Source organism: Ailuropoda melanoleuca, chromosome 7, assembly GCF_002007445.2.
Source record: "Ailuropoda melanoleuca isolate Jingjing chromosome 7, ASM200744v2, whole genome shotgun sequence".
Lineage (NCBI taxonomy): Eukaryota > Metazoa > Chordata > Mammalia > Carnivora > Ursidae > Ailuropoda > Ailuropoda melanoleuca.
In genome coordinates, this window is record NC_048224.1 from 8,697,489 (window position 1) to 8,715,771 (window position 18,283).

Sequence of the window (18,283 nt, forward strand, 5' to 3'; positions counted from 1 at the left end):
ACAGAAGAAATCAGTCATAACAGAGTTTTGCTCGGCTTGTAACAGACATGTGAGGAACTTCAATACGCTGTACAGAGAGGAGCTCCTGAGAGCCTTGTTGCTTTGCAGCTGTAGAAGCAAACTGACTTGGTGTGAAAATTAACCTAGACCAACTAAGATACAACTGTACAAGGGCCAGAAGGCTGAGGCCATTTTCCTGCCCCTTTCTGACCTTTTCTGCTGTCAAACAAAAGTGAGGAAGCTAAGGTAGTTTCATATACTTTTTCTTTTTTCTTTTTTTTTTTTTTTAGTAGGCTCCACATCCAGTGCAGAGCCAAATGCAGGGCTTGAACTCACAACCCTGAGATCAAGACCCAAACTGAGATCAAGAGTCAGATGCTCAACGGACTGAGCTACCCAAGCATCCCGGAAGCTGAACTAGTTTCAAAATCAATGCTCCAGCATCCATTTTCCAGCGTCCTGTATATAAAAAGCAGTGGCAATTGAAGCTTCTGGATTCTGGTTTCTTGATCCCTGAATGACAGTTACTGCAAAGCGCATGAACATTTAGCTCTAGAATCGTCAGCCAAGGAGGATGAGCACCTCTCCTAGTGAGTCAGCTCTGGATGGGACTGAAGGTCATTCCTGGAGGCTCAGCCTAGAGCTGCTGCTTCAGCCCCTCTGCGCAGTTTGTAAACACCTACTTCCCTTCTTAAACTCGTTACTTAAATGACCCACAGCAGTTTCTGCTTCTGGCGCTGAAACCTGATGGAGGCAGATGACACAGAAGAAAATAAACAAGATAATACAGACTGTGATTATATCAAAGAGGAAATACACAGGACGCATAAAAGAGAAAAGAGAGGGGCACCTGGGTGGCACAGCGGTTAAAGCGTCTGCATTCGGCTCAGGGCGTGGTCCCGGCGTTATGGGATCGAGCCCCATATCAGGCTCCTCTGCTATGAGCCTGCTTCTTCCTCTCCCACTCCCCCTGCTTGTGTTCCCTCTCTCGCTGGCTGTCTCTATCTCTGTCGAATAAATAAATAAAATCTTTAAAAAAAAAAAGAGAAAAGAGAAAGGCTGCTTTGAAGACAGAACCCCAGGAAAGCCGCACTTGGAACCTGATCTTTAAAGTGAGGATGGAAAGTTAAGAAGGAGCCGGTCATGTGAAGCGCTGGCTGAAGCCTTGCCAGGCTGGGGAAACAGGCAAGAGCACCACAGTGGGAAAAAACGGGGTATGTTCAGGAGATCTACTGCAAGCTACAGTGGGTAGAACAGCAGGTGAGCCGGAGGAGGAAGGCAAAAGCCTGACCACATAGACCACAGGAAGGAGCATGCATTGCATTCTAAACATTCTAGAAAGCCACGCAAGTTTTAAGCAGGGTGGTAACACGTATTAATCTTTGTGAATGAGTCTGAGGGCTGCAGAGTGGAATGGGCTGCAGAAGGCAGAGGGAGCAGGCAGACCAGCAAGGATGCTGTCCAAGAGGGGAGGGCATGAGACGATGATGGTGTGGATGGAAAGGAGCCAGTCTGCACTAAGGAGCCAGGTTCTGGAGTTTGATTCGACAGGACTAGCTGATGACATAAATGTGGAAGTAAAAGAAGGGGAAAGTGAGGGGAACAGAGGTGGGGAATCGTGGATGAGGCACAGGGAGGGCTGGTTTGGTTGGACAATGCCATTTTAAATTGTTCCCCCAAAGCCTTGTGCTTGCTCTTGAAATAATTATAGAAAGGATGATTGTCTCCAAATTGCCACAATTGAAACAGAATGCTTTGTGGTCTTTAATAAAGAGACAGGAGTTCATTTAAGCATGTCCCATATCCCTGAGGGGAGCCTAATCTCCTGTCTTGTGAAATCTGCTTCCCCAGGATGTGGACCCGAAGTGTCCACTGGGACTGGGCTTGCGTATATCAAAAAAGGGGACCCTTCCTTAAATTCAAATGTACCCTCCTCCTCTGCAAACTACAAAGGGAGGTAAAAACAGGTAAGCCTTTAGAAGAAGAAAATGATTCTTTCTAAGCTAGTAGCTTTTCACTTTTTTTTTTTTTAAGATTTTATTTATTTATTTAACAGAGAGAGAGAGACAGTCATCGAGAGAGGGAACACAGGCAGGGGGGAGTGGGAGAGGAAGAAGCAGGCTCCCAGCGGAGGAGCCTGATGTGGGGCTCAATCCCAGGACCCTGGGATCATGCCCTGAGCCAAAGGCAGATGCTTAACGACTGAGCCACCCAGACACCCCAGCTTTTTACTTTTTTAAATGCCAAATATAATTAGATACATTTTGATTTGTGGAGTCTCACGTCTCAGTAAAGTCAACTATTTATGAAATTAGAGTAGATGTGCTTTATGTCTGATGAAAAAGAATTCCACAAATCTCAATGTTTTCTATTTGGAAAAGGGAGGAGAAATACCACACACACACACTCACACACACACACACACACTCACATACACACATATGCTATTATTACTAAATTAGCAAATTGTTAGAAATGTGAACAGCTCAAGCTTCTAAAAGCATTAAGTGTATGAATAAATTACAGTCATCCTCATTTTGTGAATGCTCCCTATCTACCCCCAGCCAGACAGCATGTGTTATTTCACTTAGCCCCGCTGTGGGAGTGGGAAACTATGGCTCCAAGTGCCTTGCCCTTGGTTACCTGGCTTGAGCCAGTTCTCCAAAAGGACACACTGCATTTTAAAATAAAAACAAAACAAAACCTTCTCTCCCAAAACTAAATCTTCAAATTAATATCAGCAAATGAATATTTAATATCAAGATGTTCAATATAGCTAGTTACTGTACTTGATACCATCTCACCATGATTCTTTCCTGCTCTATAAAACTCTAGCCATCTGAATGTACTGATAAAAAATGAAATCAATACGTAGTTACTATTCAAATTAAAGGCTGCAACTAAGTATTTATAGTACGGGGGCCCTGGGTGTGGTGCCAGGGCCACACACAGCTCCTCTGTGAGGTAGGCATTAGAATCCCCATTTGACTGGTGAGAAACTGAAGCTCAGAGAGAATCAGATTAAGTAACCTGCCCAAGGTCACACTGCCAGCCAGTGGCAGAACTCTCTCGGGTGACGTCTGCTAACCTGCAAGCCCTCCCGTATTCTTTCCCTTCTCTCTCACATGCCTTCCTAAGAAGAGACACAACAAATCTGAAATTCAGGGATGCCTAAAAAGAGGCTGATTTCATTTGACTCTTTGTCCCACTTGAGACCAGCTATGGGGACAGCCCCTTTGATTCAACTACTTAATGGCTTAGAAAAGCAGCTGCTTGTTTATTCCTCTAGCAGGAGCTAAACATACTGGATAAATAGCATCTGCCATGGGTAATGAATGAGAAAATAGGAAAAACTTTTATCCACGTACACTACACATCTGCTTTCCTGCAAACAGGACAAATTCTTCATTTGGACAGGGGTAATTCATGCAGCCCTCGAACCTCTGTTCTGATGATGTCACAGTGTAAGAGCCAAGTCAAGTGCTGACCAAAATGTACCGTTAGGGGCGCCTGGGTGGCTCAGTTGGTTAAGCATCTGCCTTCAGCTCAGGGTCATGCTCCCAGGGTCCTGGGATGGAGCCCCAAGCCCCCACATTGGGCTCCCTGCTCAGCAGGAAGTATGCTTCTCCCGCTGCTTTTGCCCCTCCCCCCAGGTTGTTCTCTCTCTCTCAAATAAATAAATAAAATCTTTTAAAAAAAAATGCACCCTTTTCTCCAATCCTGTTCTTTGATGGCCAACACTTTTGCATTATCCTTATCATATATAATGGCATCTCATTTTTTATTTCTGCCTGAGAAATTTTATTTTCTTCTGGTGATTTTAAATTGTTCAGTTATTTTAAGTGTTAAAAGTGTGTTGAGGTGAAAGCAAATGGGTAGAAGGAATCTTTATGGGGTGATGGAAATGTTCTTAATTAGATTGTGGTGGGGGGAGAGGGGTGGGCAAAATGAATGAAGGGGGTCAAAATGTACAAACTTCTACTTAAAAAATAAATAAGTCCTGGGGATGTGACATAGTCACAGAATGGTGACTATGGCTAATAATAATATATTGCATATTTGAAAGCTGCTAAGAGAGTAGATCTTAAAGGTTCTCAACGCTAGAAAAAAAATGTCTCTAATGTATGGTGACAGATGTTAACTAGGCTCATTGTGGCGATCATCTGCAGTATGTACAAATATCAAATCATTATGTTGTATACCTAAAATGAATATAAAGATTATGTTAATTACACCTCAATTTCAAAAAAACTGGATTGTGGTGATCTGTGCACAATTCTATAAATTTACTAACAATCACTGAATTGTACACTTAAAAGGAGTCAATTTTATGAAATGTGTTTATACCTCAATAAAGCTGTTTTGTTTTTCAAGTGTATTGAAATCAGGCCAATAGATTGTGGACGCAAATTCTCCTTCCTGGTTGAGAAGATAAAAATACCGCATTGTTAGAAACCCCTGAAGGGAGTTCCTTTTCTGCTCTCGACCAGGAAGAAGAACACCCTTTCCTTTCGGAACAAGGGGACAGCTCCGACCTATCCCTGCCAGGTGTCATGGCATGTGTGCCAAAAGAGGGGTATTTCTCCTACCAGGCAGCCAAGAATGCTATATAGTTATTGAGCACCTGGAGCGGAGGGAAGAAGGGAGTATCTAGAAAGTCTGGAGGAGAAGTGTCCACAAGTCTTAACTGATGAAGAGGAACTGGCCAGGTGAAGGAATAGCATCTTAAAGGCTGGGACTGACCTTCTGGGAGCTGGGGAGTGGAAGGGAGGCCACAAGCACTTCAGCACTATTAGTCTTGTTAGGAATGCGAACTTCTGGGAGCCACCTCAGACCTACTGAATAGGACTGGTTCAGTAGGGCGCCTAGGAATGTGCATCTTAACAAGTCACCCACTCCCCTAACCTGGGGATCTATGCACACTAAAGTGTGAACACCAGTGAGCTAGGTCCTAGGGAAGGCCTTATATGCCATGCTAAGGTGTCTGCATAATACCTCAAAGGCAATGAACCTGTGAACAGATTTTAAACAGGACTTGAACTTTAGGAAGAGCAGTCTGGCATTGCACATTGCCGTGGGGTTGAGCAAGAACCCTAGAATCCGCTCCAGGGCCAGGAGTGTGCACACACACACACTGTCACCTTCTTTACCTTTTAACTTCCGTGAGGGTCAGCCCCTCCACACTCCACTGCAACTCCCGTCCGGTGTTTCCCTTTAGGATAGATGCAGTTAGCTTTCAGGCTAGTCCCAAGACTCCAACTGGGTCAATTCTGCGAGTTTATAGTCTTCACACTTTCCTTCCCTGAGGAGGGAGCGGAAACCACTTACCACAAAAGACAGTGGTCAGCAGGGGCTTAGTGCAGAACAGTGTTAATATTTGTCAGGAAGGCATTTGGCAGTTATCAGTTATATTTGAAAATGGCATTTCCCCGTCGACACATAAATGTAACCTTTGGTTTTTCCAAACATTTTGCTGTGCAGGATGGTCCCCTCTTTAACATTGTTGAATGTCGTAACATTCTTTACAGCCTTTTCATGTAGCAACTCAATGTTAACAGGAGACTGTGTTTGGTTATCCAGTCACACAGCAAATGGGAAGCCAGGATCTGAACCCAAGCTGGCCCTCTTCAGAAGCCCGATACTACTCTGCATGGGGCGTAGCTGCTCTTGGGCAATGAACACCCCATCAATGCTTCCACACAGATGATGACGCATGAGTGCTTCTGGGAGAGGTTCTGGAGTCAGGCCCCATTCCCCTCTCTTCAGGAATCTCCCACTCAGTCATCTGTCTTGCCCACTTCCTTTCGAAAAGATCACTCCCCATTTGGCCTGAAAAATGATGTGAGAATCTGAGGTTTGTTTCCTTTAGTTCTGAATGGAAGGAACTGTGGCCCATGAGTTGAAAAAAGACCAAGACCTCCAGAACTCTGGGACAGAGTGGTCTAAGGAAGCAGGGAGGGAGAAAAGGACTAAGGGGACCCCCCCCCAGAGAAACCTGGACCGGTCCTGCTGACCACACCAGAGTGGTGGGTCATGTGGTTCTGCATCTCAAAACTTTGTAAGAATGTATGTGATGAAACAAGCTTATGGAATTACTCAGGCACATCTGAATTGTCTGCCTCCTTAAACACTGCATTGCAGCTGACAGTCATTAGTTTAAAATTTCAGAAACGAGTTGGGAAAGGAGAAAGGGAAACTAAAATAGAATCATCACTGCTTCCTATACCGGAAGGGAGAGAGAGAGAGAGACACAGAGAGAAAAGAAAAAGAAGAAGAAAAGAAAAGAGAAAAAGAGAAGAGAAAAGAAAAGAGGGAAGGAAAGAAGGAAGAATCGAAAAAAAGAGAAGGAAAGACCTTCCCCAAATATGAAAGGATACATGTGTCTCCCCACTATCAAAAAAGAAATTAAAAAAAAAAACCAAACCTAAACTCCTTCACTGAGCACTGAAGGTCTGTCAAAACCTGCTACAACACACAGTAGACTCCCCTGCCTCAGACCACGGCTCCCACACACCCTCTGCCTCAGCACAATGGCCTCCGTCATGCTTCATCCATGCCCGAGCATGTTTCCTCTGCTGCTCCCTCTGCCTGAAGGAATGAAGGTGGAATGGATCACACCTTCATTCCACCGCTGCCTGCTGAAATCCACCCCTCACCATCCAGATCAAAAGCCACTGTGTAGGGGCACCTGGGTGGCTCAGTCAGTTAAGCGGCTGCCTTTGGCTCAGGTCATGATGGGATCGAGCCCCATGTGGGGCTCCCTGCTCAACGGAGAGCCTTCTTCTCCCTCTCCCTCTGCCTGCTGCTCTGCCTACTTGTGCTCTCTCTCTAGCTCTTTGTCAAATAAATAAATAAAATCTTAAAAAAAAAAAAAGCCACTGTCTAGATCATAGATGTCAAAGCTTAAAAGAACTTCAGAAACAGATGGTCAATGTCAACTCTTTCCCATTACCTAGGAGGAAACCGAAGCCCAAAAGGTTTAAGGGACTTGCTCTAAGTCACACAGCTGGGTAGCTCTAAGTCACATAAAGACTTGGTCAGGAAGCCAACTCAGCTGACTTGTGGGTGGGGGCATGCTATCCCCATGATGTCCTGATGACTGCCTGGGAAAAGTCCTCTCCTCTTCCTAGGAGCACCAGGGTGCTTACACTCTGTCTGCGCCCTCCCCTATTTCAGGGCAGAGTTGTGTGCATGTGTCTGTATTCCCAAGTATCTGCTCTGTATCTTAACCATTGTGTTATCTCACTGCTTAGCCACCCTGGCATAGAGTCGGCCTTCAAAGGGCTGTAACAGTCATTGCACAAACAAAACAAAAGACCAGAAATCTACCTGCCTCCCCATCTTGGGTCCTGTCTCCCTTCCATCAGCCTCCATGCACTGCCAGAGAGAGCCACCAACCACCCACTGATCTCTCCACACCTCTCCTCAGCTTATACCCTTAGATGCACACAGTGATATCCACGATTGGGCAAGAAAGACTCGAACAGCCCTTCCTACCTTTCACACTCGTTCCCTGCCACCTAGAGCACCACCAACTCTCCCTCACTTCTATATTTTATGCCTGCCGTTCCCTCTCCCTGGGACACACTTTAAGGGTTCCCCTCATCCCCAACTCTCTCTCCTACACAGCCAACCCCTATTCACCCTGTAAGATCCAGATTTTCTAAGAAGTGGCCTCCTCCAGGAAACCATCTCCTGACTACCAATCCCCTCCTTTGGATGAGGTGCCCTCCTCTGTGTTCCCAAAGCACCCTGGTATCCCTCCTCTATGGGTCTCAGCACAGAGTATTATGTCTATTTGTCTACACACCTGCTCCCATTCCCCGCTAGATCATAACTTAGAGCTGGAACCGTGTTTGCCCCTACAGCACCTAATGCAATATCCAACACATTAAATTAGACTGAATAATTCTTATTTACCAGTTGCATTCAGACCCAACAAATACATACATGTGGCACTCCTTCATTAAAATATTTTAAAATATATAAGCCCTACATATATGTCAGCAAAATATTAGCAGTACTGAGGGGACATGTCCACAGATCTCAGCAAAGAAGCACTTACTACACACCTAAAGTCTTTAAATAAAGAGCATAAGTTGCATAATGGCATTATGAAATGCCAGGCAGTCAACACTTAAGGAGTCCCTTTAGAGAGGCGTGATGACCAAATCAACACAGCCAACCAGCGAGCGTGTGTGACCAATATCCACTAAGCAACAGGAGTGGAAGAAGAGTTCTGACACAGGTGGAGACCAGCAGGAAGCTCTCCCCAGGAAGCCTCACAAGCACCTGGGCAGTCTCCATGTATTCATCTTCTGGAAAGTGAGCACACAGTGACTTCAGGAGACCCACTGGAGAAGGCCACTGGGGCCCCCCAGACTTGGGGCTGGGGAAATGTCAACAGATGGTTAGGTGGAAACCATGAGCCTCACAGAATTCACAGTATCAGATTAACACAGTGGATAATTAGTAACAGCACCCTTGGGCACGGAACTAAGATAAGAAGGCAAACAGCTAACGCCAGGAAGATCCGAGACCAGCCTCGAGAGAGAGCATACCCCTGCTACCGGACTTGAAAGGAAGGAAGGGGGTATCCAAGTATGAAGGGAAGGGGAAGAGAAAAGGAAGGCAAGTTTCCCTGAGAAGATGGCATTCCAAGTATAGACGGCATCTCAAGAGACTCAAGAATGAACATTTCAGGAAAACTGCCTATTGGTTAACCTGAGCAGGAGTAAGGGTCTGATGGTATAAACTGATGCTATTTTTTTCCTTCCACTAACCTGCAGAACCAATTTACAAACACGCTTTTCTTAACCTGGCCCAGACTCATGCCCTTATAAACAAACATTTGGTTCATGCTCCCTGTGGTAAGGAAAGTCACAGCAAGCGACAAAGGTGAGCATATTCTATGTCCTCCCCCATCCACTCTGCCCACTGCTCCTGTGTTAACAGCACCACCGCCAAGCCACACAAGGAACCCAGAACTATCACTGAGCAGCTCCCCACCATCCACTGGCCCTCAAACTAGGATGAAGGCCCCCAAACCCCTTCCTCCTCCATGTCTTCCCTCACATCTGCCCTCTTCTCTGGAAGCCTGGGGCCTCTGCTCCACTTCAGTCCTCACCTCCTCCCACACTAACTGTTGCAACAGCCACTCACCCTTCCTGGGGCCACCTCCACAGTCTGGCTGCATCAACTTCACCACATTAACCTTTCTAAAATAAATAACCTTACCCCACCTGCCTACCTAAAAAACCTCCCAGATTCCCGTTTTTTAGGAGATTTTACCCAAACTCCTTAGCACAATGTTCCAGACACTGCACCACATGATCCAAGCTACACTTTGCAGTCTCAGCCCTCACTGGCTCTCCCTCCCACATGCTGAGCGCCCTGCTGAACCCACACGTGCTCTCATCCTCGCCCATCTCAACTTCCACCAAGCCTGCGCCGTATCCCACTTGCTCTGCCCAGCACAAGCCTGCTCACCATTCAAGACCCAGTTCAAATACCATCTCTTCCTTAAAGTCCCTGCCAGCCCCTAAACTAGGGTGGCATCCCTGTATTGCACCTGTTGTCCTAGGTTAACTACTGAAAGCACCCATTTACTCTCATACTGCCCTGCTATGGATGATAAATTACATGGCCCTTCTACCTAAAACCTACCTTGACCCAAAGATTTAACTAGTTACTCATATAACTGTGTCTTTTGCTACAGCGTATGTCCCTCAAGGACAGTAATGCTGTCTTATCTTAGTGTGCACTTAGTGTGTACTTCCAGCATCTATGGACCACGCGCTCAGTGAACACTGGTGGAATGAAAGAATGAATCTTGATTCTTAAAAAAATTATAGCAATCAGGAAGCCTGGTGCTCAGTCGGATAATTGTCTGCCTTCGGCTCGGGTCATGATCCCAGGGTCCTAGGATTGAGCCCAGCAGGAAGTCTGCTTTTCCCTCTCCCTCTGCTGCTTCCCCTGCTTGTGCTTGCTTGCTCTCACTCTCTCGTTCTCTCTCTTTGTCAAATAAGTAAATAAGTAAATAAATAAAGTCTTCTTAAAAATTTTTTTAAAAATTGTAGCAATCTTATCTAAACTTCATCTAAAATTCCAATGGATAAAATTTTTTTAAGATTTTATATATTTATTTGACAAAGAAAGACAGCAAAAGGGAACATAAGCAGGGGGAGTGGGAGAGGGAGAAGCAGATTCCCAGCTCAGCAGGAAGCCCAATGCTGGGCTCGATCCCAGGACCCTGGGACCACGACCCAAACTGAAGGCAGATGCTTAATGACTGAGCCACCCAGGCACCCCACCAATGAATAAATTTTCTAAATTAGAATTAGATCTGGGGTGCCTGGGTGGCTCAGTCAGTTAAGCGTCTGACTCTTGATTTCAGCTCAGTTCATTATCTCAGGGTCCTGGGATTGAGTCCAAGTCGGGCTCCATGCTCAGCAGGGCATCTGCTTGTCCCTCTTCCTCTCCCTCTTCCCCCTGCCCAATGCCCCAGCACACACTTGCACTCTCTCTCTCTAATAAATAAAATCTTTTAAAAAAATTAGACCGAAAAAGAATCCTGAGCCAAAAGAAATTAATATTAAAATTAAAAAATTAAATAAATCCTGAGCCAAAGGCAGACCATGAAAGCATCTGCCACATGAGCTATTTCTTTCTCCAACTCGGTGTTTCTCAACTTTTTTCATTATTGCCCTCCTTAGACATTTTTTCCTAACAACACCCACTATGAAATCTTAAAAGCACTGAGATATATATAGATATATATCTATATATACGCTTTAATACATTAAAAGAGCAAGTATAAAGTTTATTCTTTTTATTCAATAATGAATTTGGAATAACTGAATAAATATTATAAGTTGAATTAAAAATTTTAAAGCTATTAACATTTAACTTTATAACTATATTTGCTGAGTAGCTTTTAATGTAATATAGCAAATTACACATGCAAATTTCCAACTTCTACATAATAATAGCTATGTAACCAAATTTTTAAAAGACATTCAACACTGCTATTTTTCCAGTGAAGGTGAAGCAATTGAAAAATTATCCTCTTAAAAGTTATTTTTTTAGGGACGCCTAGGTGGCTCATTTGGTTAAGCATCCAACTCTTGATTTCAGCTCCCCATGCTGGGCTCCACCCTGGGCATGGGTGGGGCTTACTTAAAAAATTTTTTTTGTTATTTTTTTAAAAAGTTATTTTTTGGGGTGCCTGGCTGGCTTATTGGGAAGAGCATGCAATTCTTGATCTTGGGGTTGTGGGTTCACAACTCACATGGGGTATAGAAATTACCTAGATAAATAAATAAAAATAAACTTTAAAAAAAAGTTAATTTTAGTGAACTTAACTTTTGTTTCCTATGAGAAAACAATTTTTTTTAAGATTTTTATTTATTTATTTGACAGAGAGACAGCCAGCGAGAGAGGGAACACAAGCAGGGGGAGTGGGAGAGGAAGAAGCAGGCTCATAGCGGAGGAGCCTGACGTGGGGCTCGATCCCGTAACGCCGGGATCACGCCCTGAGCCGAAGGCAGACGCTTAACCGCTGTGCCACCCAGGCGCCCCTGTAACCAAATTTTTAAAAGACATTCAACACTGCTATTTTTCCAGTGAAGGTGAAGCAATTGAAAAATTATCCTCTTAAAAGTTATTTTTTTAGGGACGCCTAGGTGGCTCATTTGGTTAAGCATCCAACTCTTGATTTCAGCTCCCCATGCTGGGCTCCACCCTGGGCATGGGTGGGGCTTACTTAAAAAATTTTTTTTGTTATTTTTTTAAAAAGTTATTTTTTGGGGTGCCTGGCTGGCTTATTGGGAAGAGCATGCAATTCTTGATCTTGGGGTTGTGGGTTCACAACTCACATGGGGTATAGAAATTACCTAGATAAATAAATAAAAATAAACTTTAAAAAAAAGTTAATTTTAGTGAACTTAACTTTTGTTTCCTATGAGAAAACAATTTTTTTTAAGATTTTTATTTATTTATTTGACAGAGAGACAGCCAGCGAGAGAGGGAACACAAGCAGGGGGAGTGGGAGAAGAAGAAGCAGGCTCATAGCAGAGGAGCCCGATGTGGGGCTCGATCCCAGGACTCTGGGATCAGGCCCTGAGCCAAAGGCAGACGCTTAACGACTGAGCCACCCAGGCACCCCTAGAGAAAACAATTTTTAACTTAAGTAGCTGCTAGATAGTCATTCAGATACTATCAATATTTTTTCTTTTCAGTACTTGACAACTACTAGTGGACTGAATTACTTTAGGAGGATTAAATAATAAAATATAAACTATTCCTCTTTAATTCTCAAATACCAAGTTATGCACAAAAACACTCAGCGCCAAACATAAGCAACATCCACAAGGTAGCCAATGGGCAGCCTACACATATGAGGAGGTCATCAAAAAAGAGATGACTTCAGGGGTGCCTGGGTGTCTCAGTCGGTTAAGCGTCAGCCTTCCGCCCAGGCGTGATCCCAGAGTCCCAGGATCGGACCCCATGTTGGACTCTGCTCAGCAGGGAGTCTGCTTCTCCCTCTGACCTTCTCCCTTCTCGTACTCACTCTCTCTCTCTCTCTCAAATAAATAAATAAAACCTTATTTAAAAAAAAGAAAGAAAGAAAAAGATGACTTCAAGATCAAGTAACTGATAGAAAATCCTCCAATCCTAGCCATCTATTTGCCATAGGTTTATGGTAGGTTTGCATACATTCTGTATATCTCCCAAGAACTTGATGTCGACATTGCTTACCTAATACCCAAGAAAACTCAATGAGAGAAATTTTAATGTTAATAAGATATTGTTGACCAAGCTCTGAAGGGCTACAAAACCATTACAATATCTAAAATGCTTCTGCCTCCCTCCAGAAACAATTTTTGCCACCCTTGAGGTTGCAAGCCCTAACTTTTATGTTCCCACATTTATCCTCCTAGCAACTAAACAGGAAAAAAACAAAAACAAAACAACAACAACAAACACCAGTTCACCCAGGAAAGCACCCCATCCACCAGCTACCATGACAGCTCCTCTACTACTATCATCTCCTTAGAAACTTTGAAAGAAAGGGAATTCCCATATTATTAGCTCTTCTCCCAAAAAGGAGCCTCCCCCAAAAAAGCATAGACTTCTAGAACTGGAAGAACACTTAGGGCTCATCCAGCCTCTCCTTCCTCAGATGAGGAAGCTTAAAAGAACCCTAAGAGAAAGAGAGACTTGCTCAATGAAATCACTAGCTATAGACAGAGACCTGATCAGTCCAGTTCACTGCTGTATCTGGAGGCAGATGTCTGCACACATAATTTGTAAATGGCTACTGGACAAATTAGTGACAGAGAGCCCGGTTCATCTAATCCCCAGCCTACTACTTTTCCAACTACACCACTTTGTCCCTTCTACTCCCCTGGAATATAAATTAATGGCCACAAAGACTATCAAATGTATTAAGTGTTTAAAAAGTTCCCCAGCTGAAATAGCCATTTTAGCTTCAAATGCCCAGTAAAACTGACAAACAGGGTCTTGTTCATTCATGGTACAGTGCTTCAGCCCACTGAAAGACTAGGGACTTTCTACAAATAAGTCAGGTGTCCCCAGTCCACGATGCAGTACTTTGTACTTGCTTACCTTGCCTTGAGCTCTATTCTAGAGTTCTTGTACACATGTCCTATCTCCCTACCTAGCCAAAAAATCCTAGAGAGCTAAAACTGTGTCTTCTCTTTCTAAGGCACCTATCAAGTTTGAGCACAGAGCAAATGTTCAATAAATGTTTGCAAAATTTCTACCAGTAGAAATGGTGTACCATGGAGGGACAAAAGCGAATCTGGCATGAACAAAAAATTGTTTGTACTTTGCTCATCTCCTAGGACCAATTAGTACCTTACATATAACAGGAATCTAATAGGTATTGAATTTAATAAATGAAAGATATAGCAAACACTGAGAAAATTATTAGGCAACATCATTTATGCTTTTATTCATTCATTCAACAAATGTATATTTATCAAGAATCTGTGTGCCAAGCTCTCTGCTGTTCAAAACCTAACTTCCTCCACGGACCTAGAGTCCTCCTCCCTACCTCATGCATCTCAACACTTCAGTTCACCTTGTAGACAGTGGGTATGGCTAGAGTGGCTATAGGTCTCGAAATACCCAGGACAGTCCCAGTTTACAACTATTGTCCAAGCATTAATTAACAGTATCCCCTTTCTAGCTCAACAATGCCCTGACACTATATAGCCCTAAGAGTACCAAATCTTTTTAGATAAGCTGACTAGGGATTCAAAAATTTCAATCCACATTTACTATGTACTGCCAGTCTTGTTTCCTCATTTATAATACTGACATAACACCGTTAAACTAACTGATTATACAAAGGGAAGCAGCTGGGGATGGGCTGGAACTTCAAATTGAGATCATACCACAGAGGGCCTTGCATGACAGACATACGAATACTTAATTTAATATGCAACAGACAGTCAAAAAAACTTTTGAGGAAGGGAGTGTATGTATAGTCAAAGCACGATGAACGTTTTACTACCTCCATTATAGAAAAGAACTAAGACAGGAAGAAAGAAAAACAGAAGCCTCCAGGTCATACCAAGAGACAGTCTAAAGCTATAAATAAAGAAAGGTTGTCATGGATGAAAATAGCAACAAATACGCTACATCATCATCTGCCTTTACATGTAGTGTAAAAGTTTCAACAATAAAAAGATGCAATTTAGCAAGCTCTAGTTCATTGGTTTGTGATCTCGGGGGTCCTCATTGCAAGGGACTGGCTGTAAAGGTTTTAAACAGCCTGGCTTGCCCTCTTGCCTGTCCATCGTGTAAAGGAGCTGTAGTTTAGTTTTTGTTTCGCTTTTATTTTAAGGGGTACACTGAAAACACAGTATTCATTATCAGGAGTTTCCCAACATTAAAGGGATGGACAGGAATCTTAACCTGCCTCCTCCAGATCTTCCACTATTGCATCATTTGAAACTAAACCTCCCCCGGCAGCAACTTGTAAAATTCAAGTCAGGTAAAATGGCAGCAGCACCAACTGTGGGTGCTGCGGCCGCTGCTCCTGCTGCCCGCCTCAACTTCCAGCGCAAGAGGGAGCGTCTCGACCGAGCTGCCAAGGGCTGAAAGGAACAGTCCATAAATCAACAGGTACAGCGCGCGCGCCCGAGGGTGCTCAGACCCCCGCGCACCGGCCACAGGAGGAAGGGACTAATGACTTAAATACAGTTGAGAAGTCAGGAGGCTGGAGTCGGTTCTCAAAGCGCCTTCCCCCGTCCACCACCGACACTGCGGACCTGCATGGGAAAGGCCTGTGCCCTGTGGACGGAGGAGAAAGCACCAACTCCTGGGCGGCTGCTCCAGTCCCCTAGCCCTCCCGCCCCTCGGCAGCCCCTGCCCTGCCCGCTCGTGCAGACACCCCCGGGGCTCCTTCCCCCCGCCCAAGCTAACCCCCTCCTGTCCCCAACTGTAAGCCTTTCGGTTCTGACACCTGGAAACTTCCATAGAAGTGATATTCCGCAAACCCCAGAGGGCCAGTGTCGGGACCTCAGGGTCAGACTTCAAAAAAAAAAGCCCTGGCGCTCCTGAAAAAGCTCAGAAGAGCGCAGTGCAGCGGGTCCCGCGCTCCCGCGCTCTCGCACCCATCACCCGCAGTTCCGACGTGGTGTCCTCTATCACCACGACCCCACGGTGCGAGCGCCCAGAACGTCCGCACCGCCTCCGCTCCGAGCGCCCTCCACGCTCGCGCTGGGACAGACCTCCCAGACCGGGTGCCCCCATCCGCAGCCCCTGCCCCTTCCTCCGACGGGAGGTTGCCTGTCCTGGACTAGGAACCAAGGGGGCGGGACCTTGGCCGTCCCTGCCCAGGTTCGCTCATCCCTCCGGGACTCCAGGGGCAGTGCCCGCACCCCCACCAGTCAGTACCTCGTCCGTCTCCAGCTCTGCTCCGTTGCCTAGGAGCGCCATGTTCCTTCTCAGGCTGCCGCCACCCAAAAACCGAACAGGCAGCTCAGGGCCGACTCCGTTTCTCGGCTCCGGGCTCAGCCCAGCGCCAGTGAGGGAGGAAGGGGGCGGCCCCGAGCTCCGGCCGGGTCCCGGGCGGGGCCAGCGCGCCTCTGAGCGAGTGCTTTCCCCGCCCCCGGCTCCCGCGGACCTGCAGAGCATCCATTTCCCCAGCCGGCGCCAAGCAGCCCGCCTGGCCGCAAGCTCCGCCTCCCGCCGGCCTCGCCCCGCCTTCCCAGGAGGCTCAAACTGAAGAGCCAATCAGGTTCCCTCAACGCGTCTCCGCCCCCAGCCGGCATCGGCCTCGGACCCCCCCATGTGGGCGGGGTCACCAGTAGGCGGGGTCATCTCGTGGGGGGAGTCGTCTCGCAGACTGGGACTTAAGTTTGGCCCACCTTTTGGAGAGTACTTGAGGGGACCCGCTTCCTGTGCCGTGCTGAGGGCTAGTGCCAGCCTGCAGTCAAGAGGCCACCGGGTTGACGAGATCAAGGTCAAGGCCACGCTACCCCTGAGGCGGATGGAAGCATCACCTGGTCCTTGGGCCAATACCAGTCAGCTTCCTTCGCCAGGTGGACACCCTGTCTCGCAGATAGTGGGACCAGAGGGCAGCCCTGAGTCACTCACCATCACCCGTCACCCAGAAGCCTCTGTCACGCCACGTTCCCAAGCACCATGTCGGATAGAGGTACGCTGTGTTTGCTTCTGTGTATGTTTGAAAAATAAAAGAAAATCCATGGGACAGATATTTATACAACTTGGAGCTCCTCTACCACTCCTCCCACTCCCCTGTCACGGTTATGTCATCCCCATAGCATCCCACCCTGACCCCTTTTGTAACCCCAAACACATGTATCTAATTCGTGCTTGAACTGTAAGCTCTCTGAAGGTAGAGATGCCGGCTTCTTCCAGGCTGCATTCCCAACACCTATTACAGTGTCTTGCACAAAGTAGGCACTCAACAAATACTTGCTGGCTGAATTTAGAAATTTATTCTTTTTTTTAATTTTTTAAAAATTTTTTTGAGAGAGAGAGGGTGAGAGGCTCAGAGGGAGAGGAAGACAGGGAATCTTAAGCAGGCTCCACCCCTAGCGGGATGGGGGCGGGGCTCGATAGTGCCCTAAACCGAAATCAAGAGGCCCCCGCTTATCTGATTAAACCACTCAGTCTTCTCTAGAAATTTATTCTTGCTTCTAACATGTAAAATGTTCTAACATGCTCTAACTATCCAACTAGGAAATTAAAAGCTATATTTTTTGGGTTGGGGTATTTTTTGCCCGCTTTATTTTACACACAATAAAATTCATCCATTTTAAGTGTGTAATTCCATGACGAATGTTTACAAAACACTATCCCAATAATAATATAGAGCACCCTAAAAAACTCCCTGTGCCCCTTTGCTATCAATTTCCTACCCCCACTCCCCGGCGTCTGTCAACGGCTGATCTACTTCCTATCACCATCGTTTTGCCTTTTCTAGAATTTAACATAAATTGAATCAGAGAACATGTGGTCTTTTGTGTATGGCTCATGAAACGCTATTTATATGGCCATCCAGTGATAATTTTAAAAAATAGCTGAGATTTACTGAGTACTTACTATGTGTCAGGACTATGCTGTGTACCACATACATATTATCTCATTTATCCTTCATAACCCCATGAAGTAGGTACTATTATCAGTAAACTGAAGCTCAGAGAGTTCAAGTAACTTGTTTGAGGTCAGACAGCTTAAAGCAGATAAGGATGCGTGAATCTGACCTCCAGCAGTCTGACTATAAGAGGTGGCTGGTAACCATTACTCTGTCCTGCCTCCAGCCACTCTGCCTCTCTTTCTCCTTGTTGCAGTAAACCAACTGCCTACACATGTCTATTACAGCCATTTTCAGTGAGTCCCCTTCACATCCTTGAAACTTGCTCTAAGATTTTAACAAATCACTATGTAACTTTATAAAAGAAAAATAAAGTGGTTTCTATCCCATAAACAACATGAAAAAATATGTTAGATTGTGGTGATGGTTGCATAACACTGTAAACTTTCTACAAATCATTGTATGCTTATGGGTGAATTTTTGGTTATCTACATAACATCTCAGTAAGGCCTTTTTTTCACTGGTTAGCACATTCTTTGGATGCTCTTTGAATCGAATAGATGGGGCTAGAAGGAAACTAAAGGTCTTTTAATTCCAATATCCCTGAAAATTTCCATTCCTCCTCCCCTCCACCCCCTTTTCTGTTTTGCTTCACTTTCTGAGGCTAGATTTCCTTCCTGGTCCAGA

The 18,283-nt window shown here is 45.3% G+C and overlaps 1 protein-coding gene and 1 pseudogene across 3 annotated transcripts in view; one reads left to right on the top strand and one right to left on the bottom strand.

Moving 5' to 3' along the window:
• Positions 1-16,228, bottom strand: part of TTC39B (tetratricopeptide repeat domain 39B) — a 124,315-nt gene extending 108,087 nt beyond the window's left edge. Inside the window, exons 1-2 of one of the 3 annotated variants that reach the window (XM_034663929.1) lie at positions 15,931-16,032; positions 5,151-5,302 (exon numbers count right to left, since the gene is read on the bottom strand). Coding sequence is in view for 2 of the 3 variants with exons in the window: in XM_019796083.2 (XP_019651642.2) it covers positions 15,931-16,170 (240 nt within the window). In the remaining variant the exon portion in view is untranslated. Of the gene's footprint in view, positions 1-5,150; positions 5,303-15,930 lie in introns of all 3 variants that reach the window. The other 2 variants (XM_019796083.2, XM_011220644.3) reach the window with 2 other exon arrangements.
• Positions 16,181-18,283, top strand: part of LOC100476451 — a 51,568-nt pseudogene continuing 49,465 nt past the window's right edge.